The sequence below is a fragment of the Oncorhynchus clarkii genome, chromosome 23 (genome assembly GCF_045791955.1).
Source record: "Oncorhynchus clarkii lewisi isolate Uvic-CL-2024 chromosome 23, UVic_Ocla_1.0, whole genome shotgun sequence".
In the NCBI taxonomy this organism is placed as follows: Eukaryota; Metazoa; Chordata; class Actinopteri; order Salmoniformes; family Salmonidae; genus Oncorhynchus; species Oncorhynchus clarkii.
The window spans coordinates 29,579,058-29,604,042 of record NC_092169.1 but is presented as its reverse complement, the minus strand read 5'-3'; the positions used below and the strand labels follow the sequence as shown (position 1 = coordinate 29,604,042).

Below are 24,985 nucleotides of genomic sequence, written 5' to 3'. Positions count from 1 at the left end.
AGGAGTGGCTTCCGGACAAGTCTCAATGTCCTTGAGTGGCTGGCCCAGCCAGAGCCTCTGGAGAGACCCGAAAATAGCTGTGCAGCGACCCTCCCGATCCAACCTGGCAGCTTGAGAGGATCTGCAGAGAACATTCGTAGAAACTCCCCATATACAGGTGTGCCAAGCGTGTAGCGTCATACCCAAGAAGACTCAAGGCTGTAATGAACTGTTTCGCTGCCTGAGGCTCCACTGATAGCCCGATGTAGCGGGGCAATAATTCAGTAAGGTGTCGGGACAGCTTTATGTAGGCCATAACAGTTTGTGGGCACCATTATAGTGCAATTCATGTATTCGTGTTGTGTAGTTGCTTTGCTGGCATGCAATATTTACATGCTAAAATCGCCACGGGTCACAAGTATGCTCACTTTCCACTGATAGGATTACCTGTAAAGCACCAACTAAGTGAGAAGCTTGCAATGTGATGGTCACCCTATTTATCCTGTCCTGTGTGTTTTGGTGCTACTTGGGTGAAGCTTACCTAAAGTATTAGCTATGGAGGCGTGGCCTTAGGAAATTACGTTTCGTTTCGAGGCGTGTCAAGGCGATCAAAGTACAGTACATTTTTTCTCCCACTACTGTCTCGGAGCTACAGTGGACACGGTTGTCGGCAGGCTAATATTACAGCAACAAAGCGAACGGGATGCAGGGTAGGCAAACCGACTGACAATTGCATGAGTGAGGATACCAGGGAGAGGCTTTTTTAACGGTATTTCTCCGGTATAGGCTGTAGAGCCTACATGTTTTATAACAGACAAAAATAGAAGACAAAAGGACAAACGGGTGATATTTTGCTGGCTCGAAAAGTCGACTCGCTTTCAGTCTGCAACAATGGAATTAAGTTTTATATTGCCTGCTATTCTTTTCACGCTGTTCGCTATTATTCTGGTGACAGCATTGTTCAGCACCAACGATACTTCTACTGTCTCTGCCTCTGGCTCTGCTGCATCCAAAGCGGATCACTCAGGGGAGGGATCTTTGGCGCAGTCCGGGAGAGAGGATGTGAAAACGGGATTAGCTAAATCAGGACCGTCGGTAAATCTTACGGAGAAACAGGGGACAGCAGCGGGGCTAACCTTAACGGACAAATCGGAGGAGGACAGTGAATGTCGATCTGTCGGAAAAATAATGGATCCGATGGCAGCGGACAGAAGGACAGTTGAGGAGGAGGGGCTGCCCGCTGCAGAAGTTAGGACCCATGCTGCTCACGAGAAAAAGGTGAAATCCGGCATTATGGTAGGCTAATATAATGTGCAGTATGAGTAGTGTATATGCCTAATATTTTTCATCAGGTTTGGAGAGTAGCGGATTACAATAAAACTAGATGTAATCCGTTACATTATACATTTAATCCGATTACATATATTTGAAAACATTACTTCTAGGATTACTTTTCAATTCAGAAGGGATGTTTGCGAAAAAAATATTTGACACTTATTTTTTTCTGAATAGGTAGGTTTTTATCCAAGTGGTGACAGATTTTAATGGGAAGACTCTAGAACCCACATAAGAAAATATGTGCATTTTCCAACCAGTGGTGTTTTCACCAAATATGCTTTTTGCTGATAAAAATCTGTGCTTGATGACAGTGCACACAAATTGTACTTTTTCAGTTGAAGTTTTCATGTATCGAATAAAAATCAAAAATTCAATATGTTTCCATCCCATTTTCAACTCTTCCTATAGTTTTGTCACAAAAACGGTTGCAGGTATAGTCTACACATGATGAGATTATTATGGACAGGAGCGAGGTTATTTTTATTTGTCAAACGGCAGCCAAACATCGATGATCATGTCACCAGAATAAGATCCTCGATATGTATTCCATTCAATTGGCAACAGATTTTCATGCAGGTATAAAAAAATCGGTATAAAACAATATGCAAATTTTTTCACTAGAGATGTGTTTCCATCAAATTGACGTGTGGATAAAAGTCTGTGCGTGATGACGTAGTGCACATAAAAATACATTTTGCGGTTAAATTCCCATGTACCTAATAAAAAAATACAAATTAAATGTTGCCATCGCATTTTCAACATTACTTATGGTTTTCTCAAAAACAACAAAAAAATTAGTTATAGCGAGCGTGTCTACTCTGGTATTGGCAGGTGTGCTCTAGCCAACAGCTCACATAAATAGTGCGGATAGGCTGCTCTCTCATTTAACTATTTGCTCCGTACCGATTGTGGTTGTTGTTGATGGCTGTTCACAAATGTATATGTGTATTTTAACCCAATAATGGTTAAATTGAAGAAGATTAAGCTACCTATCAATCATTGTTTTTGCGCCCAGTGGACAGCCAGTGGAACAATGCTCTCTTGCAACAGCCGCAGTACGGATCCCAAACTATGGAATAAAATTTAAGGGAGTTCCTCTCTTCTGAACTGAACCGTGTTGTAGTGCTCCAAAAACTTGTTTAATTTAAGAAGTCCACGAGTAGGGCTTTTATTGCTCAATCTAATTCGTACTGATTCCCCACCCCCCACAAAGTCCATAGGCCTAACCACAAATGCGCAAACTCGCGCACTTCTGATAGACTTCCACAGCTGCAAATTATCGAGATATCAAAGTGTCACGAACAAAAAAGTTAACAATAGGCCTATAGCAAATGCTGCACATGGCATTAATTGTTCATCTGCAAATAGCACTTTTCGGTAGTGCTCAATGCATGCCATTCCAAAAGCAGCATTTATTTTTCAACTCGACGCAATGAGCTCAATCAGTCCTCCATGACAACAAAATAATAAAATCATCTGATTTTCTGGCTGTGCCAGCTACTGGCCGCTCTGCAGAACTGCCTCCAGAAAAAGATTAATGACGAAAATCGCTAGCCTGCGCCTCTTAAGGGAAAAGTAATCAAAGTAATCAGATTATGTTACTGAGAATGGGGTAATCCACAAATTACGTTGCTGATTATAATTTTGGACAGGTAACTCGTAACTGTAACGGATTACATTTAAAAGTAACTTACCCAACCGTATATTCAAATATAATATAATTTATATATTATATTAGTCACAGAATACATTTTACATTACTTTTTAGTCATTTAGTAGATGTTCTTATCCAGACCTAGTTACATGAGACAACAACACATTACAATTGTATAAAGTACAGATTCCCTCAACAGAATACACCACTTCTCTCCTTGGTCAGGTAGGTATTGCAGGTAATGCACATTATATGCAGCTTTCTGGACCAATAAATCAACACTGTTTGCTACACAGCCAACTCAATGGGCTTGTTCGCAATTGCAGCTGACAGTGCAGGCGACTGTCAACTGACTGATCTAGAAAGAACCTTGCATCATAAATAACTCATTATTATTTGTAGATCAGTCACTCACAATCGCTGCCGGTCTTGTGGTAATTGACCATTAATTTGAGTCATTTAGCAGATGTTCTCATCCAGAGTGATTTACAGTAGTGAGTGCACACATTTTCATATTGGTCAAATAAGCTCGATCCCTGCAATGTCTCATTGAAGATCTAGATAACTTTTCTGGACTCTGGACTAAAACCTAATTATGATAAGTGTACAATATTACGTATTGGATCTTTATAAAAATACAACTTTTACATTACCTTGCAGTTTACCTAAAGAATGGGCTAACGGTGAAATAGACACACTTGTTATTCATATCATTAAAAGATAGAAATGAGCTCTCCACAACAAATTTCAATAGAAAACTAGTATTAATAGACAAGTGCCTGCAACCATGGAGAAGTAAATACGTCTCTGTTTATGGAAATATTACACTGATGAACCCCTTAGTCATATCTCAGTTTACACACTTACTTAGCCTACTCCTGATGACCAGTTTTTCAAATAATACGAGCAAAAAATATTTTGTTCTATCTGGGCTGCTAAACCAGACAAAGCGGGTTGAGATGATTAAATATAAAAGCACTATACCTCTCTATAAAAGCTTCACTTACACAGAAGTTTTACTTGAAACCTAAATGGTTCTCAGGTAGATTACTAAGAAAAGCTCATCCATTGTTTAAAAATGACCTTTTTGCCTTTGTGCAGATCGCCATGTCTCATTTTCAATTAATTGAAGATGAAACGTTTTTCAAGTGTCTCTTTTTTGAACAAGCATTGCAGAGATGTTTACAATTTCAATTTCATCCCCCTGAAAAGATAGAACAAATATTAAAACAAATATTATGGTTGAACTCAAATATACTGGTTGATAAAATACCTGTATTTATGGAAAAGATGTTTGAAAAGGGTATTTTGTTTTAAAATCATGATGTAAATTAGAATGGTAGAATTATGTATTTCGTGGAGTTATCAGAATTGTATGGGAAGGTCTGCTCAATCCAAGATTACAACCAATTGATTACAGAATTACCACAAAAATGGAGGAGGCAGGTGGCAGTGGGAGGAGGTAGGGAATTGGTCTATCTGCCAAATATAAACAATCAAAACTCGCTGAGGAATAAAAATAGATTTTTGATGTACCAACTCCATGGTACAGGGTGTATGAGTTGATATATAAAATTACGTAAGATTCAATACTTCGTGCCTTTCAGCTAAAATTATTGTACAGAATTCTTGCCACCAACAAAATGTTGAATATTTGGTGCATACAATCATCAGAGCTCTGCATATTTAGACCATTTGTTATGGTATTGCCCTAAGGTAGCCTGTTTCTTATCTCAAATTCAGGAATGGCTGAAAAACACTAAAATTGACCCTAGAAATCTGGAGAGATCTGGAGAGACGGGGTCAGTCAATTACTAATATACTAATAATCTTAGAAAAATGATTTATCTTCAACTCACAATCTGTGGATTCAATTCGATTAGATAGATTCCAATTGTATGTTAAACATCACAGCGTAGTTGGAAGGTATATGGCGCATAGAAATCTGAAGATAGTGCCCAGCAGAGATATGTGGGATGGGTTGAGGAAAGGTAAGGGTTGGGAAGTGGAATTGGAGACAAGTGGGAGTGGAGTTGCTAGGTGGGGGATTGAATGACTGTCAAAAAGTCAAAAGTTAAAAGTCAAAAGTAAAGACAAATAAAAAAAAAAGTAAGTAAATGACACTGACGGGCAACATTGTTACATCTAATGCCTGTTTTTGTTGTTGAATTTTACCCCTTTTTCTCCCCAATTGTTAGTAGCTACTATCTTGTCTCATCGCTACAACCCCCGTACGGGCTCGGGAGAGACGAAGGTTGAAAGTCATGTGTCCTCCGATACACAACCCAACCAAGCCGCATTGCTTCTTAACACAACGCGCATCCAACCCGGAAGCCAGCCGCACCAAAGTGTCGGAGGAAACACAGTGCACCTGGCAACCTTGGTTAGCGTGCACTGCGCCCGGCCCGCCACAGGAGTCGCTGGTGCGCGATGAGACAAGGATATCCCTACCGGCCAAACCCTCCCTAACCCGGACGACGCTAGGCCAATTGTGCATCGCCCCATGGACCTCCCGGTCGCGGCTGGTTACGACAGAGCCTGGGCGCGAACCCTGAGTCTCTGGTGGCACAGCTGGCACTGCAGTACAGCGCCCTTAACCACTTCGCCACCCGGGAGATCTAATGCCTGTTTGCCTGAGGCTGATGCCGCGCAGGTATTTGTACGCGTGTACACATGCATATACACACACTCGCATTCAAATGTGCACACATACACACATGTAAATAGTGCCATACATGCACTAAAACATATTCAGTTGGCCTTGCTGTTATGATTTTTTGTTGTCCTTGATGTCTTTTGTTTTTGCATTGTTGATTTCTGTTTTCCTTTGTTTTTCTCCTTTTTGTCTTTTGTTAATTTTGTTGGTTGTTGGTGCATTGGGGGACGGTGGCTTGGGGGGGGGGGTTTGGGCCGGTGGCTGATAGGTCGCTGGTTCGGTTCCCATTTTGACCTTGGGGGAGATCTGTCGACGTGCCCTTGGGCAAGGCGTTGACCCTGGTTGCTTCTGTGGGTCGCTCTGGATGGGAGTCTGTTAGATGACTGAATGTAATGTAAATGTTTAGCGGCTTCACTGCAAGTAGATTGTATGTTTTAATATTAATATTACTAACTCTATTTTATCAATGTACCAATCGGGCTTCAGGAAGAAGCATAGCACAATTACAGCAGCCATGAAGGTTTTAAATGATATCGCTGAAGCCATTGACAAAGAACAGCACTGTGTCTCACTTTTTATTGATCTCTCTAAGGCTTTTGATACAGTTGATCATGCTATACTAAGGCAAAGATTGTCGAGTGTAGGTCTTTCGGAGCATGCAGTTGCATGGTTTGCTAACTATCTGTCTGATAGAACTCAGTGCACTCAATTTGATGGGCTTATGTCTGTTAAATTGTCTGTCTTGAATGGTGTGCCCCAAGGCTCTGTACTTGGTCCTCTCTTATTCACTATTTATATAAATGATTTAGACAAAAATTTCCAAAATGCACAAATTCATTTTTATGCTGATGATACTGTTATTTACTGTTGTGCCTTGTCTCTTACAAAAGCCTTCCAGAACATGCAAACTGCTTTTTATACTGTTCAACATACCTTGTGTCAATTGAAGCTTATCCTCAATACTGAGAAAACTAAACTAATGCTGTTTTCTAATGCAAGAAATAGACCTCTGAACCTTTCACATATTACTACCTATCAGGGCAAGGAGATTGAGGTTGTAACCTCATATAAATATCTTGGAATTTTAATTGATGACGGCCTCTCTTTTAAATTGCATATTCAACAACTTACAAAAAAATTAAAGCTGAAATTGGGATTTTATTTTAGGAATAAGGCCTGTTTTTCTTTTGAAGCCAGACGGAGGCTAGTATCAGCTACATTTATGCCTTTACTAGACTATGGGGATATTTTATATATGAATGCTTCCGCTCAGTGTTTGAGACCAATTGACACTCTTTACCATGGCACTTTGAGATTTATTTTAAACTGCAAAACCCTTACGCACCACTGCACTTTGTATACCAGGGTTGGCTGGCCTTCTCTAGTCACTCGTAGGCTCAGTCACTGGTATACTTTTATTTACAAAGCCATTTTGGGTTTACTACCTTTTTATTTGTGCATTTTTATTGTTCAGAAATGTGGTGGGCACTCTCTTCGTTTGCTGGACTTTATCCTGCTAACTGTTCCAAATGTCCGAACTGAATTTGGTAAAAGGGCTTTTATGTACTCTGCGCCATCGTCTTGGAACACCTTACAAAATACTTTTAAACTGGAAGAACTTGTCCCGATTGGTGTTTTTAAATCACTGATGAAGGATTTTGAGGCTGATTCCCTGACCTGTCAATGTTTTTAATTTGCTGTTTTATACTCTTGTGAATTCAATGGTTTTTACTAGATTACTTGTAGTTTTTCATGTTGTCTGTCTGTATTTTTTTTGTAATGACTTGGTGCTGCCTATCCTAGCCAGGGCACTCTTGAAAAAGAGATTTTAATCTCAATGAGCCCTTCCTGGTTAAATAAAGGTTAAATAAAATAAATAAATAAATAATAAAAAATACTAATTAAACATCAGTGGCGACCCGTCATTCAGGGCAGGTTGGGACGAGCCCCACCTGTTTTGAACCGTACCGTACCTGTTTAGCAAAATACTGCCATAGATTTACATTAGAAGTGCCCGTCCAAGAAGGCACAAGGTCATTGACCACAGATAAAATTACATCAAATCACGTTATATCTACTGTAGCTTTGATTAGACTGATCATGTCAACATCATACTTAAAAAATCTTAGCAAGCTAGCTAGCAAGCAGTCATCATCATGAATCACGTTGACAGTCTACTGGCAAATACTTTTCAATCCTTGTCATATAAAGATAAATGATATACTGATAAAAAAAATATATAAACGCAACATGCAATAATTTCAATGATTTTACTAAGTTACAGTTCATATAAGGAAATCAGTCAATTAAAATAAATTAATTAGGCCCTAATCTATCGATTTCACATGACTGGGGAGCCAGCCCCAGCCCCAGCCAATCAGAATTAGTTTTCCCCACAAAGGGGCTTTAATACTCCTTAGTTTCATCAGCTGTCCGAGTGGCTGGTCTCAGACCATCCCGTAGGTGAAGAAGCCGGATGTGGAGGTCCTGGGCTCGCGCGGTTACACATGGTCTGTGATTGTGAAATTAACATTAAATTATCTGGCAACAGCTCTGTTGGACATTCCTGCAGTCACTATGCCAATTGCAAACCTTGAGAAATCTGTGGCATTGTGTTATGCGACAAAACTGTACATTTTAGAGTGGCCTTTTAATGTCCCCAGCACAAGGTGCACCTGTGTAATGATCATGCTATTTAATCAGCTTCTTGATATGCCACACCTGTGAGGTGGATGGATTATCTTGGCCAATGAGAAATGCTCACTAACAGGGATGTAAACAAATTTGTGCACAACATTTGAGAGAAATAAGCTTTTTGTGCATATGGAACATTTCTGCGATCTTTTATTTTAGCTTATAAAACATGGGACCAACACTTTACATGTTGTGTTTATATTTTTGTTCTGTATAGATAAAACGTATCGGTGCTCATCGGCCATAAATGTTACAAAACAAGTCAGAAATCACAAATTCAACAGTAAGTGGTTTGGAAGGAATCAGTGGCTAACCGATGCAAAGCCATCACTATTTGGTGGAGAGGGTGTATGTTCCAAGTCTGGGTTTAAGGATTTGAAACATCTGCCTGAAAGGGTACCTTTTCCAACCTTAAAAGGATAAACATTCACACTTAACACCATGGCCAGATTGAATACATTCAGCATGATTTCAGCCGTGTTCATAACAACTGAGAACTCAGAACTTTGACTTTGGTTCTTTCAAGGCAACTGGGAACTCGCATAAAAAACAAGCTCATACTGGGAAAATACGTTTTGAACTCTGAGTTCCAAGTCAGGAACTCAGGTCTCTTTCTAGAGCTCCGACTTTCCGACCTGAAGATCACTGAAGTCATGATTCAACCTCGTTTTTTCATGAGTTCCCAGCACCATAAATCCAGAGAATGCCAGATTTTGATGACAAAGTTTGCCCACAAGGACAACCGTGCCACCTTCCTGTTCAAGTGAGCTCAGCACAACAACGATGAGTCCAAAAATAGGCCTACTCCTTGTATGCTGCTACATAAATGATGTAATATACCAGGGATATACAGTGCCTTCGGAAAGTATTCAGACACATTGACTTTTTCCACATTTTGTTATATTACAGCCTTATTCTAAAATTGATTAAATTGCCCCCACCCCACCCCATAATGACAAAGCCAAAACCGTTTTTTAGAATTTTTTGCAAATGTAAAAAATAAATAAATAAATACAATTTCACATCCCGTTGGCTTTGTTACTGTAATATTAGACTACCGACAACCATGTCCACTGTAGCTCCCAGGCAGTAGACAAAAGGTACTTTGATCGCAGTGACACGCCCCATAGCTAATGCTTTAGGAAAGCTTGACCCAAGCAGCACCAAAACACGCAGGACAGGATAAATAGAGTGATCCAACACGTTGCAAGCTTCTCACTTAGTTGGTGCTTTACAGGTAATCCTATCAGTGGAAAGTGAGCATACTTGTGACCCGTGGGGATTTTAGCATGTAAATATTGCTGGGGCAAACGCATGCCAGCAAATCACTACATAACACTAAACAATACATGAATTGCACTATAACAGTGCCAAACGGTGGCCACAAACTGTTAGGGCCTACATAAAGCTGTCCCGACAGCGGCACTTTCCTTTAAGCACTATGGAGTATATTATTACACCGGCTACACCTTGCTATCAGCTGAGCCTCCAGTGTCAGCGAAACAGTTCATTCAGCCTCATTTACTGCGTTTTTAAAAAACATAGCTAATATGTCTGAATTTATTAAATACATACAGTGCATTTGGTAAGTATTCAGACCCCTTACAAAAAAAGATAGCAAAAAAGTGCAGTAACTGCAGTCAACTGGTATTTTGGACACAGTACATGCAGAATAACTGCATTGTACTGCAGTTGAGCTGCAGATATACTGCACTCTAACTGCAGTTACACTGCAAAATTACTGCAGTAAAAAACTGTTATTTTGGATGCAGTATTTGCTGCAGTTATACTGCACTCTGAATGCAATCTTTTTTCATAATGGACACCTTGACTTTTTCCACATTGTTTTTTCCACCCATCAATCTACATACAATACCCCATAATGACAAGGCAATAACAGGTTTTTCATTTTTTTTGTTGCAAAATTATTAAAAATAAAAAACGGAATAATCACAGTGTATTCAGACCCTTTACTCAGTACTTTCTTGAAGCACCTTTGGCAGCGATTTACAGCCTCGAGTCTTCTTGGGTAGGACGCTACAAGCTTAGCACACCTGTATTTGGGGAGTTTCTCCCATTCTTCTCTGCAGATCCTCTCAATCTCTGTCAGGTTGGATGGGGAGGGTCGCTGCACAGCTATCTTCAGGTCTCTCCAGAGATGTTTGATCAGGTTCAAGTCTGGGCTCTGGCTGGGCCACTCAGAGATGCCAGTCCTGCGTTGTCTTGGCTGTGTACAAAGGGTCGTTGTCCTATTGGAAGATGAACCTTCACCCCAGGCTGAGGTCTTGAGCTCTCTGGAGCAGGTTTTCATCAAGGATCTCTCCGTACTTTTCACCGTTCATCTTTCTCTTGATTCTGACTAGGTTCTCAGTCCCTGCTGCTGAAAAACATCCCCAAAGCATGATTCTGCCACCACCATGCTTCACCGTAAGGATGGTGCCAGGCTTCCTCCAAACGTAATGCTTGGCATTCAGGCCAAAGAGCTCAATCTTGGTTTCATCAGACCAGAGAATCTTGTTTCTCTTGGTCTGAGAGTCCTTGAGGTGCCTTTTGGGAAACTCCAACCGGGCTGTCATGTGCCTTTTACTGAGGAGTGGCATCTGTCTGGCCACTCTGCCATAATGGCCTGATTGGTGGAGTGCTGCATAGATGGTTGTCCTTCTGGAGGGTTCTCCTTTCTCCACAAAGGAACTCTGGAGCTCTGTCAGAGTGACAATCGGGTTCTTGGTCACCTGTCTTTATGGGCCAAACTTCTTCCATTTTAAAATGATGGAGACCACTGTGTTCTTCGGGACCTTCAATGCTGCAAAAATGTTTTGGTACCCTTCCCCAGATCAATCCTGACTCGGAGAACAATCCTGTATCCTTCGACCTCATTGTTGATTTTTGCTCTGACATGCACTGTCAACTGTGTCAGGTGTGTGCATTTCCAAATCATGTCCAATCAATTGAATTTACCACAGGTGTACTTCAATCAAGTTGTAGAAACATCTCAAGGATTATCAATGGAAGCAGGATGCACCTGAGCTCAATTGAGTCTCATAGCAAAGGGTCTGAATACTTATGTAAATAATGTATTTCTGTTTTTTTATATGGAATACATTTGCCAAAATTTCTACAAATCTGTTTTTTCTTTGTGGAAAAAGTAAAAAAAAACAGTAATTCTAAGTGTATGTTGTGTAGTAAGCTGTTAGTAGCCCATGTGTCTCACCCTAAGAATTTGGTCCCTCTTCCCCTCAGAACTTAGCCTATACTGTTCAGACTTTGTGGTGCACATTTGTATTATTGTATTTATTAAGGATCCCCAATAGTTCCTGCCAAAGCAGCAGCTACTCTTCCTGGGGTCCAGCAACATTAAGGCAGTTATATACAATTTAAAACATTACATGACATTACATTTAAAAACACTTTTTACACATTAAGTGTCTTCCCTCAGGCCACTACTCTATCACATATCTACAATACAAAATCCATGTGTACGTGTGTGTAGAATGTCTTATCATCTGTATGTGATTCTCTGACTCCCCGCAGTTCCCTAAGGTGTAGTTTTATAAAAATAAATGATCTGATTCTACTGCTTGCATCAGTTACCTGACGTGGAATAGAGTAACATGTAGTCGTGGCTCTATGTGGTACTGTGTACCTCCCATAGTCTGTTCTGGACTTGGGCATTGTGAAGAGACCTCTGGTGACATGTCTTGTGGGGTATGCGTGGGTGTCTGAGCTGTGTGCTAGTAGTTTAAACAGACACCTCGGTGCATTCAGCATGTCAACACTTCTTACAAAAACAAGTAGTGATGAAGTCAATCTCTCTTCCACTTTGAGCCATGAGAGATTTACATGCATATGATTAATGTTAGCTCTCCGTGTACATTTAAGGAATGTTCTTTTTTTCCAAGGTTCCTCTTTGTGGCACCTGACCACACGACTGAATAGTAGTCCAGGTGTTGAAAGTCACTAAGTTCTTCAGTAAGGCCATTCTACTGCCAATGTTTGTCTATGAAGATTGCATGGTTGTGTGCTTGATTTTCTACATCTGTCTTCTGTGGCTGAAATAGATGATTTTAAAGTAAGAATAATATAATTGAACTTAGCTGAATAAAATCAAAAAGGATATTTTATTTTATTCCTGAGAATAAAAAAGTATGCAAATGAAGTGGCTCTGTTGAGCGTAAAAGAGATAATTTGAAACAGGTCCTATACACTAGATGAAGAGTTATTTGGCAAATTTGAATTATACAAACCTTAGAATGTCTTGAATATATAAACATATATGGGCTGCAAAGATTATAGCCTATTGACTATTTGAAAAAGTCGCAAAAAAAGCTTGCTCTCTGTTCCTTGGCTAAATCAAATCAAATTTTATTGGTCACATGCAGATGTTAATGTGAGTATAGCGAAATGCTTGTGCTTATAGTTCCGACAATGCAGTAATATCTAACAAGTAATCTAACAAAGTAATATAACAAATTCATAACAACTACCTTATACACACAAATGTAAAGGGATGAATAAAAATATGTACATATAAATATATGGATGAGCGATGGCCGAACGGCATAGGCAAGATACAGTAGATGGTATAGAATACAGTATATACATATGAGATGAGTAATGTAGGATATGTAAATATTATTAAAGTGCCATTATTTAAGGTGACTAGTGATACCTTTATTAAGTCCATTTATTAAAGTGGCCAGAGATTTGAGTCTGTATGTTGGCAGCAGCCTCACTATGTTAGTGATGGCTGTTGAGATTGAAGCTGTTTTTCAGTCTCTCAGTCCCAGCTTTGATGCACCTGTACTGACCTCGCCTTCTGGATGGAAGCAGGGGGAACAGGCAGTGGCTCGGGCGGTTGTTGATCTTTTTGGCCTTCCAGTGTAGCTACGGCTGTACATTAATTGTGTTCTTTCATCAAGTGATCATATTTTTACCCATGAGACTATTCTCAATTTAATATTGTCTTTACTAATATGTAAAATGTGTTTCGATTTAGAATGGCCCATTATCAAACGGGCAGGAACAAGAGCAGGGGAAAAAAGACATATAAGGAAGGTAAGGCAATAAATATGCCATGGTGGCGAAGTAAATACAATATAGCAATTAAACACTGGAATGGTAGAAGTGCAGTAGATGAATGTGCAAGGTAGAAATACTGGGGTGCAAAAGAGCAAGATAAATAAATCCAGTAGGGGATGAGGTAGTTGTTTGGGCTATTTACAGATGGTCTATGTACAGGTGCAGTGATCTGTGAGCTGCTCTGACAGCTGATGCTTAAAGCTAGTGAGGGAGATAAGTGTCTCCATTTTCAGTGATTTTTGTAGTTCGTTCCAGTCATTTGCAGCAGAGAACTGGAAGAAGAGGTGGTTAAATAAATACCTGGTTAAATAAAGGTGAAATAAATAAATAAAAATAAACACTCCGATAGCGAATGGAGGCCACATTCCCACATTTCGTTTTTAAGCCTGGTATACTTCTCTGGTTTTATAATGGAGCAGCTGAGAAATAAACATAGTAGCAGTTGGGATCCTCCTCTTTTTAGTGTCAACCATCAAAACTCTGCTTTCACATGGGACTGCATATAAACTCAGCAAAAAAAGAAACGTCCTCACTGTCAACTGCGTTTATTTTCAGCAAACTTAACATGTGTAAATATTTGTATGAACATAACAAGATTCGACAACTGAGACATAAACTGAACAAGTTCCACAGACATTTGACTAACATAAATGGAATAATGTGTCCGTGAAAAAAATTGGGGTCAATATCAAAAGTAACAGTCAGTATCTGGTGTGGCCACCAGCTGCATCAAGTACTGCAGTGCATCTCCTCCGCATGGACTGCACCAGATTTGCCAGTTCTTGCTGTGAGATGTTACCCCACTCTTCCACCAAGGCACCTGTAAGTTTCCAGACATTTCAGTGGGGAATGGCCCTAGCCCTCAGCCTCCTATCCAACAGGTCCCAGGCGTGCTCAATGGGACTGAGATCCAGGCTCTTTGCTGGCCATGGCAGAACACTGACATTTCTGTCTTGCAGGAAATCACACACAGAACGAGCAGTATGGCTGGTGGCATTGTCATGCTGGAGGGTCATGTCAGGATGAGCCTGCAGGAAGGGTACATGAGGGAGGAGGATGTCTTCCCTGTAACGCACAGCCTTGAGATTGCCTGCAATGACAACAAACTCAGTCCGATGATATTGTGATACACCGCCCTAGACCATGACGGACCCTCCACCTCCAAATCGATCCTGCTCCAGAGTACAGGCCTCGGTGTAACGTTCATTCCTTCGACGATAAATGCAAATCCGACCATCACCCCTGGTGAGACAAAACTGCGACTCATCAGTGAAGAGCACTTTTTGCCAGTCCTGTCTGGTCCAGCGATTGTGGGTTTGTGCCCATAGGTGACATTGTTGTCTTGTGCCTTACAACAAGCCTACAAGCCCTCAATCCAGCCTCTCTCAGCCTATTGCGGACAGTCTGAGCACTGATGGAGGGATTGTGCGTTCCTGGTGTAACTCCGGCAGTTGTTGTTGCCATCCTGTACCTGTCACGCAGGTGTGATGTTTGGATGTACCGATCGTGTGCAGGTGTTGTTACACATGGTCTGCCACTGCGAGGACGATCAGCTGTCCATCCTGTTTCCTTGTAGCTCTGTCTTAGGTGTCTCACAGTACAGACATTGCAATTTATTGCCCTGGCCACATCTGCAGTCCTCATGCCTCCTTGCAGCATGCCTAAGGCACATTCACGCAGATGAGCAGGGACCCTGGGCATCTTTCTTTTGGTGTTTTTCAGTCAGTAGAAAGCCTCTTTAGTGTCCTACATTTTGTGACTTGAATTGCCTACCGTCTGAAAGCTGTTATTGTCTTAATGACCGTTCCACATGTGCATGTTCATTGAACAAGCATGGGAAACAGTGTTTAAACCCTTTACAAGGAAGATCTGTGAAGTTATTTGGATTTTTACAAATTATCTTTGAAAGACAGGGTCCTGAAAAGGGGATGTTTCTTTTTTTGCTATGTTTATTAAGGTACTGTATCTTTACTTTTAGTCAATTGGGTACTTTTCCACCACGGATGTTCAGGTTGGAGCTTTGGAAAGAGGCCAGAGTACCCGACTTAAAATTCTGTTTCAATGGCGGTTCCAATGGCGGTTTCAAAGTCGGTTTCAATGGCGAACTACAGTCAGGTCAAGACTGTGGTGAGGACGAAAAGCATGCAGATGAGCTTCCCTGAGGCGGTTTCTAACAGTTTGTGCAGAAATAAGGCGGCTTATGGTAGAGAAATAAACATTTAATTATCTGACAGCAACTCTGGTGGCCATTCCTGCAGTCAGCATGTCAATTGCAAGTTCCCCCAAAACTTGAGACATCTGTGTGTTGTGTGACAAAACTGCACATTTTAGAGTGGCCTTTTATTGTCCCCAGCACCAGGTTCACCTATGTAATGATCATGCTGTTTAATCCGCTTCTTGATATGCCACACCTGTCAGGTGGATGGATTATCTTGGCAAAGGCTAAATGCTCACTAAAAGGAATGTAAACAAATTTGTGCACAAATAAGATTTTTGTGCGCATGGACTTTTTTTCTGGGATATTTTATTTCAACTCGTGAAACATGGGACCAACACTTTACGTATGCGCAATGGATGCGGTTTGATGTAGTTTACAATGAAAGTTACCTTTTTTTTTAAAATTTTTTTATTTAACGAGACAAGTCAGTTAAGAACAAATTCTTATTTATAATGACGGCCTACCGGGGAACAGTGGGTTAACAGCCTTGTTCAGGGGTAGAATGACAGATTTTTACCTTGTCAGATCGGGGATATGATCCAGCAACCTTTTGGTTCTGGCCAAATGCTCTAACCACTAGGCTACCTGCTGCCCCTGCTGCAGTATATCTCAGACTTCTATGCTCAGCTCTTTTGCCGCCAGTTACTCTCATACAATGTGTCCATATGGCAGAGGGAGACACATTCATAACTAGAGTGTAGAGGCCTGTCCGCTGTCCCACAATAGATGGAGCCCCATCTGTGCAAAAGCCCACCATTCGATCCCATGGAATCTGTTTTTCGTGAATATTGCCACGCAGCACACTGAACATCCCCTGTGCCGTTTCTTGCTCGGGAATCGTGAGACAGAAGAATATGTCCTTGTGAATAGCATCCCCTGACATGTATAGCGAACATAAGTCAATGTATGGGCATCTGGGCCCTCACAACTAACGTCCATTTGGAGAGCATTAGGAGTTTTTGAGTTGTTCAGTCAGAGTTTCCTCTTGATTGCTAGCAATAGCATATATTCTTCATTGCAGTGTTATCTGACAAAGGTATTGATGTGAGTTTCTGTGCCTCTGCCTCCCCACACATTGTTTTCACCATATCAATTACAGCCAGTAAAATCAAAGTCTCTGCAATAGTGAGTGGTTTCATAGCGTAGCGGGCCTAGCCATTCACCGTGGGAATAATATATATATATATTATTGATTTATTTTCTCCGGATTTTGGAAATTCTCGTGACCCCATTTTCATTTCAGGCGAAACCACGTGGGGTCGCGACCCCTAGTTTGGGAACTGCTGGTTTAATCCAATGTTTCTCAACCTCTCCCTTTCTGTTTCTCTTCCTCTCTGACAGTCTGGCCAACGATACTCAACCTCAAACCCTGCCTCAGCGCCAGTGGATATTCCAGGTAGAGACTTTGGTCACCTACAGTTCCCTGAGGGGGGGTCGTTACTGTGCCCTTTCTCCTACCGACAGACAGGGGGTGCCACAGAGAGCCCAGAGTACAGCAACGGTGAGTAAGCCACTGCTTCAATCACTGTGGATAGAGCAATGGCCACCAACTTTGGTCCGGTTGACTTATACAATTTGCCAGCTTTTGTTTCAGCCTAGCAATAACACACCCTGATTTCAGCTAATCAAGGTCTTGGTGATCAGTTGATCAGTAGACTCAGGTGTGTTAGTGTTGGCTGGAAAAAAAAGCATGCACAGCATGTAGCTCTTCAGGACTTGGGCTGGTGAATGACCACTGGGATTCAAACAGCACCAAGAGAGCCTTTTCTCTCAGCAGATATGGAGGTAGTGGAAGTGCCCCTGAAATACGTCCCTGGCATGCTGCGGACCAGCCAGATGGAGAAGATGATGACCAAAGAGGAGCTGGAGGAGGAACAGAGGTCAGTGCTGGGCTGCATCTCAATTCTCTGGCGTGGCTTCCTCTCCTAGTCTCCTCCCCTTTCCCCATATTCAACTGCTACTGCATACCAGCAGTAACTGGCCGTGTCCAAATACCCACACTTGCGTTCTAAATAGTAGGCTTTTTGGGTATGCGAATATATAACGTTTAGGATGGGATGTGACATTTTCAAAAGTTAGTATGCTTTAAATGCCAGGGTGACATACTAATTTCAGCTTTTCATCAAGTAGAATTTGCTGTACACTTTTGAAGAATACAATTGTCTTTTCAGACCCATGTGCGTTTGACAACAACTGATAATCAGAATAGGGGACACACTCTACCAAAACAAATTAATGGCGTAGAACAAGAACAATTGCGCATTACATGGCACTTTCTCAGTATGGACGAGCTTAGTATGTTATTATTTGTTACTTACTGCATACATTTTAAGTAAACAGTACATCCTAAATAGTATGTAGTAAGATTAGTACACAGTATGTAGTTTTAGTAAGTAGTACGCAAGACAGATTTTGGACATGGCCATTATAAATTGTCTTTCCCACTGTTAACCCTCTCCTGTCCAGCGTCCTCTGCTACCTTACAGCCCCTCTCCTCCTCTCCAAGCGTCAGTGTGTGTCAGTGTGTGTTGTCTCTGTGAGGCTGGCTGTGCTTAGCAGCTGCTTCTATCCACGGCACCACTGGGGACTTAGGACCAGGGCTCCGAAAACAAGGGACAGGAAAAAAAGAAAGAAAGAACAAAAGGAAACACCCCCATGAGTTGTGGGAGATAACACAAAACTGACCTTAGAACAGTGTTCCAGGGCAGCTTCATCTTACTCCAGCAGAAACCTAGGCCTCCTATTCAGAGACGCACCCAGGCCTGGTGTCTTGTCTGTAACATCTGTGTCCTGCTCTCTATTTCTGCAGGGTAGAGTTCACCACTGACTTTACCTCTCTGTAAGTCCCTCGGACAGACAGGCAGACATGCAGACAGACAGGGGCTGTAGTAAAAACATGGTAATGTATGAACATAAGAATTGCGCTAATTCATTAGGGTCGTCATTGCCTGACCATGCTAGAACGGATGGATGTGCTTAAACTCTAACCTCCGATGTGATTTTTAACCTTAAACTAAACTGACACCAAAAAGCAAAGGTATTTAAACGTTTCAGTTCTGAAGCCCCTTGTCTTTTCAAGCATGGCCATCTAGTGACCTACCATCCAGTTCCCTGGCCTCACGCTTATACCAGATGTCTCTCAACTGCATTCCTCGAGAGACCAGCAGACGCTGCTGCCCTCAAGGACTGGACCAGTCCCATATCCCCATGTCTCTCATCCGTACCTCATGCTCCTCAACCATTACCCCCCTCCTCCTCCTCTTTCCTGCTCCATCCCCCCAGCTCCCATGAGGACGTTGCCATGGTTCCCATGTGTTAAATATAAATCAGGTGTTTCTCAGGGGTGGGTAAGGTGTTGATTGGGACCTAACAGTTGATGGATCGCCTCAAACCAGATGACACTTCCCCTATTTGATATAACTCATATGACAATTCCCCATTTGACCAAGAGGTGGTGCATTGCATCACCAAAAACAGTTTGCTGTTTTTTGTCATGAGTCTTGTTCTGGAGGCAGCTCTGCAAAGGGGTCACTAGAGCTTTTTTAATTTATTTTAGATCTGGCACAGCCACAGTCATAAAAGTGGATATGAAACCTAACCTTAACACTAATCCTAGCCACACTGCTAACCCTAATGCCTAACCTTAAAAACGTTTTTTACAATATAGACAATTTTGACTTTGCAGCTGGCCCATCTAGCGGAAATCGCTTAGTTCTGCCTCCAGGACAAGACTCATCCCAATAAATGTCAATCCGCTCACCAAACTCTATTTGGTAGTTATTTTGCATCTGGCTTGCTGTTTTGATAATTTAGAGCAAACAATGCAATTATTGTATTTTGTTTAAGATTTGATCCAGACAAGGCGTGTAGGATGATTGTATGATACCACCCTCTGCCTGGTCATATGTTTTTGTTTTTAGAGATCGGTTCAGTGGCCAATTTGCTCACACCATATTCCCTGTTCTGTGTTGGCTGTGTTTCTCCATGCTGCACTTGGCTGTGTTTGGTTGGGCTGTACCATCATCTAGCTTTGCTGACCTATGTTCTGTACTTGTATCATGAACCACTTGTCGTTAACCATCTGTGCATGTGTGTATACTAGAGTTTATTTTTTTAAACCTGCCTCTGTCCCTGTGGGCTCTATCTCTATCATTGACCAGGTGAGAGCAGCAGGGTGGAGACTCAGATTTGTTTACCTGTGTGTTTTTCCCAGGGTGCAACGGGAGCAGCTGGCAGCCATCTTCCAGCTGCTGAAGGAGAACCAGGAGACGTTTGGGGAGGTGTCAGAGGGAGACGTGGAGGAGCAGCTCAGACTCTACTCCATCTGATCCCCTACTCTACTCACACCCTACTACAACTGACTACAACATCTGAACCCCTACTCTACTCATTTCCTACATTAACTGACTACAGCATCTGAAACCCTACTCTACTCACACCCTACTACAACTGACTACAGCATCTGAAGCCTTACTCTACTCACACCCTACTACAACTGACTACAGCATCTGAAGCCCTACTCTACTCACATCCTACTAGTTTTCTGTACTAATTCTAACTCTACTTTCCCCAAACTCTACTCTGTTAATCCCACATGAAACTGACAATCAAGATTAAGGGGGCATTGTTTCAATGGTCCACTCTATTTTGAACCGCATACCCTTCTCTGAAGACTCTTGAGGCGTTGAAATAACCAATAAGGTTTTGGATAGTTGGACCTGAGTCATTTGATTGGTCTGATACAATCTAAGACATTGGTATTCAAAGTTGGGGTCGCGACCAGGGGAACTGCAGTGGGGTCGCCAACATGATTTATTTTTTTTGTATAGTTTTTCGTAACAAAAAAATCAAGATTATTGTATGGGACAATATACAATATAACGTTTTTGAGAAAGATCATTTGAAAAATACAATTTTATTTGAGTAAATGTATTTATTGGTTTCTTCATTTTGATAAGAGATGAAAATATAATTAATTGAAGGTTTTTTGTTGATGTAAAAATCTAAATTTACAGATTTGAAGGTGTTGTCATTAGATTTGGGGTGGAGTCGCGAGATATTATTGGGAAATGGGGTCCCGACTGAGAGTTTGAATACCACTGATCTAAGAGGTTCTTATACCGTACACACCCATGAAAGCCAATAGTTTCGGCAAGCCTCATGGTGAAACAACATACACTTATCTGAATGCACCTTTCTCCTTTCACCTATTCCCTACCTTTCCTCGCCCATATCCTTCTCTCACCCATCGCTATCACTCCTACCGTTTCCAATGCAGCAGATGTCCTTCTCTAGACAGCTCTGTGCAAGCAAACACAACATTGGCACCAACACAAACATGTACATTAGATACTCCTATGTACATTAGATACTCCTATGTACATTATATACTGCTGTTTATTACTTCTTAATGGTACTTAATGGTTTAATACCATTCAAAACAATAAACACAGTGTATTTGATACAAGTAATGGTGTCATCATTGTATCAGGGTTCTTTACTGCTGTGATGGTTGTCAAGAATCATCCTGTTCTTTCTCTCTCCACCATGTTTTTCTTTATGCCATGAAATGCTACTCTGTTAAATAGTTACTATAATTTTTGGGTACACTACAGGTTGCAGTGAAAGTACATGAAACAAGTTATTACATTTTTTGTATTTATGCCAACCGTCAGTGGCAGTGTTGTATCGGTTTAAGTAGTTGATGGATATGTTGTCAAAGGTTGAGCACCTCTTTTAACATTGTCAGTATTGTAGTCTTTGTAAAAGCATGTGACAATAAAGAGCTGGAGTGTTAAGAGGATGTGCATTTCACAGTAACTTAATGGAAGTTAGTTGCCTGGAAGTTTCTGTGAATTTTATCAAACCGAACTGGCAACTAGCTGCCAGTAACTTATTGTACTTTCACTGACCTTTTTTCATTACAAGATAGCTTAACATTAGTTAACAACTACTAAGCATTCTTTGTGGTGAGCACACTTGGGACTCACTTGGCCTGAATCTCTTGGTTGGCTGCAAACTGACCTTCCTGCTACACAATCAGGCTAGTGAGCGTGACAGAGATCACCCTCAGTAAGTTACTGTGAATTTTACAATAACTTCTTGCAGCAAGCTGAGAGTTAATTTTTCAATAATTTACTATCTTCCTGCTGCCCAACTGCCATTAAGTTAATGACAAATACACAGTAAACCCTCTTAACAGTGCAGCTCTTGATTTTCACAAGCTTTTACAAAGACTGTAGAACTGGGAGTGGAGAAATTAAGTGCTCAACCGTCATCAACATAATGAAAAATGCACATATGTACCCTTAACGGTACCGACCCGTACCAGTACCTAACAGTGTGTGCCATAAGCACATCTGAAGTATCCTATAAGCAATGTTTCCTCTAAACTGCGCACGTGCGAGTTGTTAACATGTTGACCTGAAGTAAAGGTGTTCAGTTTAATTGCATGACAAGCCTCCTTGCATTTGTAACGATTGGTGACAAGGATGGCCGAGTTTAGCTTACCTCCACCATCTCCATTTCTCCCTGTCCCTGGAGATCCACCTGTTCCATGGAATCCCTGGTTTCAATCCTTTCAGTTGTATACGGTAGCTATCAATCTGCATGGAGCTGCCGACGCATGAAAACAGGAGATTTTACTCCACTGTCTCGGAGCTGAGGGACAACTTGTCTTCTCCACTCAACAGCCAGTGGATAACAAGTTTACATTGGCATTCCAAGCTCTTGAGGAACACTACAGTGTCGCACAAAGTATGATCATGCATCGTTTTCTCTTCAGACAAGAGCTCAACTGCCGGGTGAGTCCGTAGCACAGTTTTCTCCTCTTTGAGAGAGCTAGTGGGACCATGCATATTCACACCACTCAAAAACGAGTTTGTAGGTGATCAGTTCATTGAAAAAATATAAAGTGCTCCACTGAGGGAGAAACTGTTGTTAGAGACTGAAGATCTGACACTGAATGTCACACCCTGACCATAGACAGGTTTTATGTCTCTATTTTGAGTTGGTCAGGGTGTGATTTCGGTGGGCATTCTATTTTCTATGTTTTTGTATTTCTTTGTTTTGGCCGGGTATGGTTCTCAATCAGGGACAGCTGTCTGTCGTTGTCTCTGATTCGGAATCATACTTAGGTAGCCCTTTTTCCCTCCTTTCAGTGTGGGTAGTTAACTTTGTTTGTGGCACTTAGCCCTGTAAGCTTCACGGTTGTTTCTTTCGTTTGTTGTTTTGTTGGCGACATTTTAAAATAACAGAAAATGTATGCTCACCACTCTGCACTTTGGTCCACTTCTTTTGACGGCCGTGACAGAAGTACCCACCACCAAGAGACCAAGCAGCGTGCGCCAACCTAGAGGACGAGCTGGACCGGGGAGGAGAGAATGGCAGGGGACAAGACCCGGTCACGGAAGCCTGAGAGACAGCTCCAAAACAATTTTGGGGGGAGGCACACAGGGAGATTGGCGGAGTCGGCGTTTAGACCTGAGCCAACTCCCCGTGCTTACCGTGGGGAGCATGTGACTGGTCAGGCACCGTGTTATGGGGTGATGCGCACGGTGCCTCGAGTGAGCATTCACAGGCCGGTGTGCTCTGTGCCAGCGTCCAGCATTTGCCGGGTGGAAGTGGGCATCCAGCCAGAACGGGTTGTGCCAGCTCTGCGCTCGAGACTTCCAGTGCGCCTCCACAGCCCAGTGTATCCGGTGCCCGCCCCACGCACCAGGCCTCCTGTGTGTTTCTCCAATCCGGTCAGTCCTGTGCCTGCTTCAAGGACCAGGCCTCCTGTGTGTCTCCCCAGCCTGGTGAGTCCTGTGCCTGCGCCCAGAACGAAGCCTCCAGTGATGATCCATGGCAAGAAGCCACCAGTGATGATCCATGGCACGAAGCCTCCAGTGATGATCCATGGTACGAAGCCTCCAGTGATGATCCATGGTACGAAGCCTCCAGTGATGATCCATGGTACGAAGCCTCCAGTGATGATCCATGGTACGAAGCCTCCAGTGATGATCCATGGCACGAAGCCTCCAGTGATGATCCATGGCAAGAAGCCTCCAGTGATGATCCATGGCACGAAGCCTCCAGTGATGATCCATGGCAAGAAGCCTCCAGTGATGATCAATGGCACGAAGCCTCCAGTGATGATCCATGGCAAGAAGCCTCCAGTGATGATCAATGGCACGAAGCCTCCAGTGATAATCAATGGCACGAAGCCCCCAGTGATGGTCCATGGCAAGAAGCCTCCAGTGATGATCCATGGCACGAGGCCTCCAGTGAGGACCCATGGCACGAGGCCTCCAGTGATGATCCATGGCACAAGGCCTCCAGTGATGATCCATGACAAGAAGCCTCCAGTGATGATCCATGGCACGAAGCCTCCAGTGATGATCCATGGCAAGAAGCCTCCAGCGATGGCCTCCAGTTCGGAGCCTCCAGCGACGGCCTCCAGCGACGGCATCCAGTTCGGTGCCTCCAGCGACGGCCTCCAGTCCGGGGCCCGCAACGAGGGTGCCCAGTCCGGGGCCCGCAACGAGGGTGCCCAGTCCGGGGCCCGCAACGAGGGTCCCCACACCAGAGGCGCTACCAAAGTAGGGTGAGCCAGAGGTGGAGCGGGGTCTACGTCCCGCACCAGAGCCACCCCCGCAGATAGATGCCCACCCAGACCCTCTCCTATTGGTTCAGGTTTTGCGGCCGGTGGCCGCACCTTTGGAGGGGATACTGTCACGCCCTGACCTTATAGAGCTTTTTATGTCTCTATTTTGGTTTGGTCAGGGTGTGATTTGGGTGGGCATTCTATGTTCTATTTTTTGTTTTGGAATTTCTTTGTTTTGGCCAGGTATGGTTCTCAATCAGGGACAGCTTGTCTATCCTTGTCTCTGATTCGGAATCATACTTAGGTAGCCCTTTTTCCCTCCTTTCAGTGTGGGTAGTTAACTTTGTTTGTGGCACTTAGCCCTGTAAGCTTCACGGTTGTTTCTTTCGTTTGTTGTTTTGTTGGCGACATTTTAAAATAAAATAAAATGTACGCTCACCACGCTGCACTTTGGTCCACTTCTTTTGACGGCCGTGACACTGAAGCAAAAGTGTCACTTTTGAACAATGCCACTTAAGAATCATTTTTCTCACATGTTCCACTGCAGAGACCAGCAGTATCCCTCTAAAGCTACAACCACACACCGATCGCAATCATTGGGACTGTCCCACTGCCAGTCTGTTACAAATCCTCACTGGCCACACAGTTCTGCATTGCAATAGATGGCGCTAACATCCTGGGACTGGACTTATTTCATGCCCTAGGATTGCACATGTGCAGCACTTGCCTACACCAGTGTGTATGGAGTACTCACAACTGTTTGAGGGGTTAGGTAACCTC

General features: G+C 42.5%; 1 protein-coding gene across 3 annotated transcripts; it reads left to right on the top strand.

Annotated features, from left to right (window-relative positions):
* Positions 1 to 565: 565 nt before the first annotated feature.
* On the top strand, positions 566 to 21,085 carry LOC139381539 (uncharacterized). Of its 3 annotated transcripts, XR_011628562.1 has the most exons (5): positions 617 to 1,275; positions 16,960 to 17,119; positions 17,396 to 17,498; positions 18,428 to 18,517; positions 19,832 to 21,082. XR_011628562.1 is itself a non-coding variant. In XM_071125161.1 (4 exons), exons 1-4 carry the CDS (start codon positions 871 to 873, stop codon positions 19,944 to 19,946), a joined length of 783 nt encoding a protein of 260 aa, XP_070981262.1. In that variant the 5' UTR covers positions 566 to 870; the 3' UTR covers positions 19,947 to 21,085. The 3 variants fall into 3 exon arrangements, 2 of the variants coding, with proteins under 2 accessions (XP_070981262.1, XP_070981264.1); XM_071125161.1 differs by lacking the exon at positions 18,428 to 18,517 and having other exon boundaries at positions 566 to 1,275; positions 19,832 to 21,085; XM_071125163.1 differs by lacking the exon at positions 18,428 to 18,517 and having other exon boundaries at positions 614 to 1,257.
* The last annotated feature ends 3,900 nt before the right edge of the window (positions 21,086 to 24,985 follow it).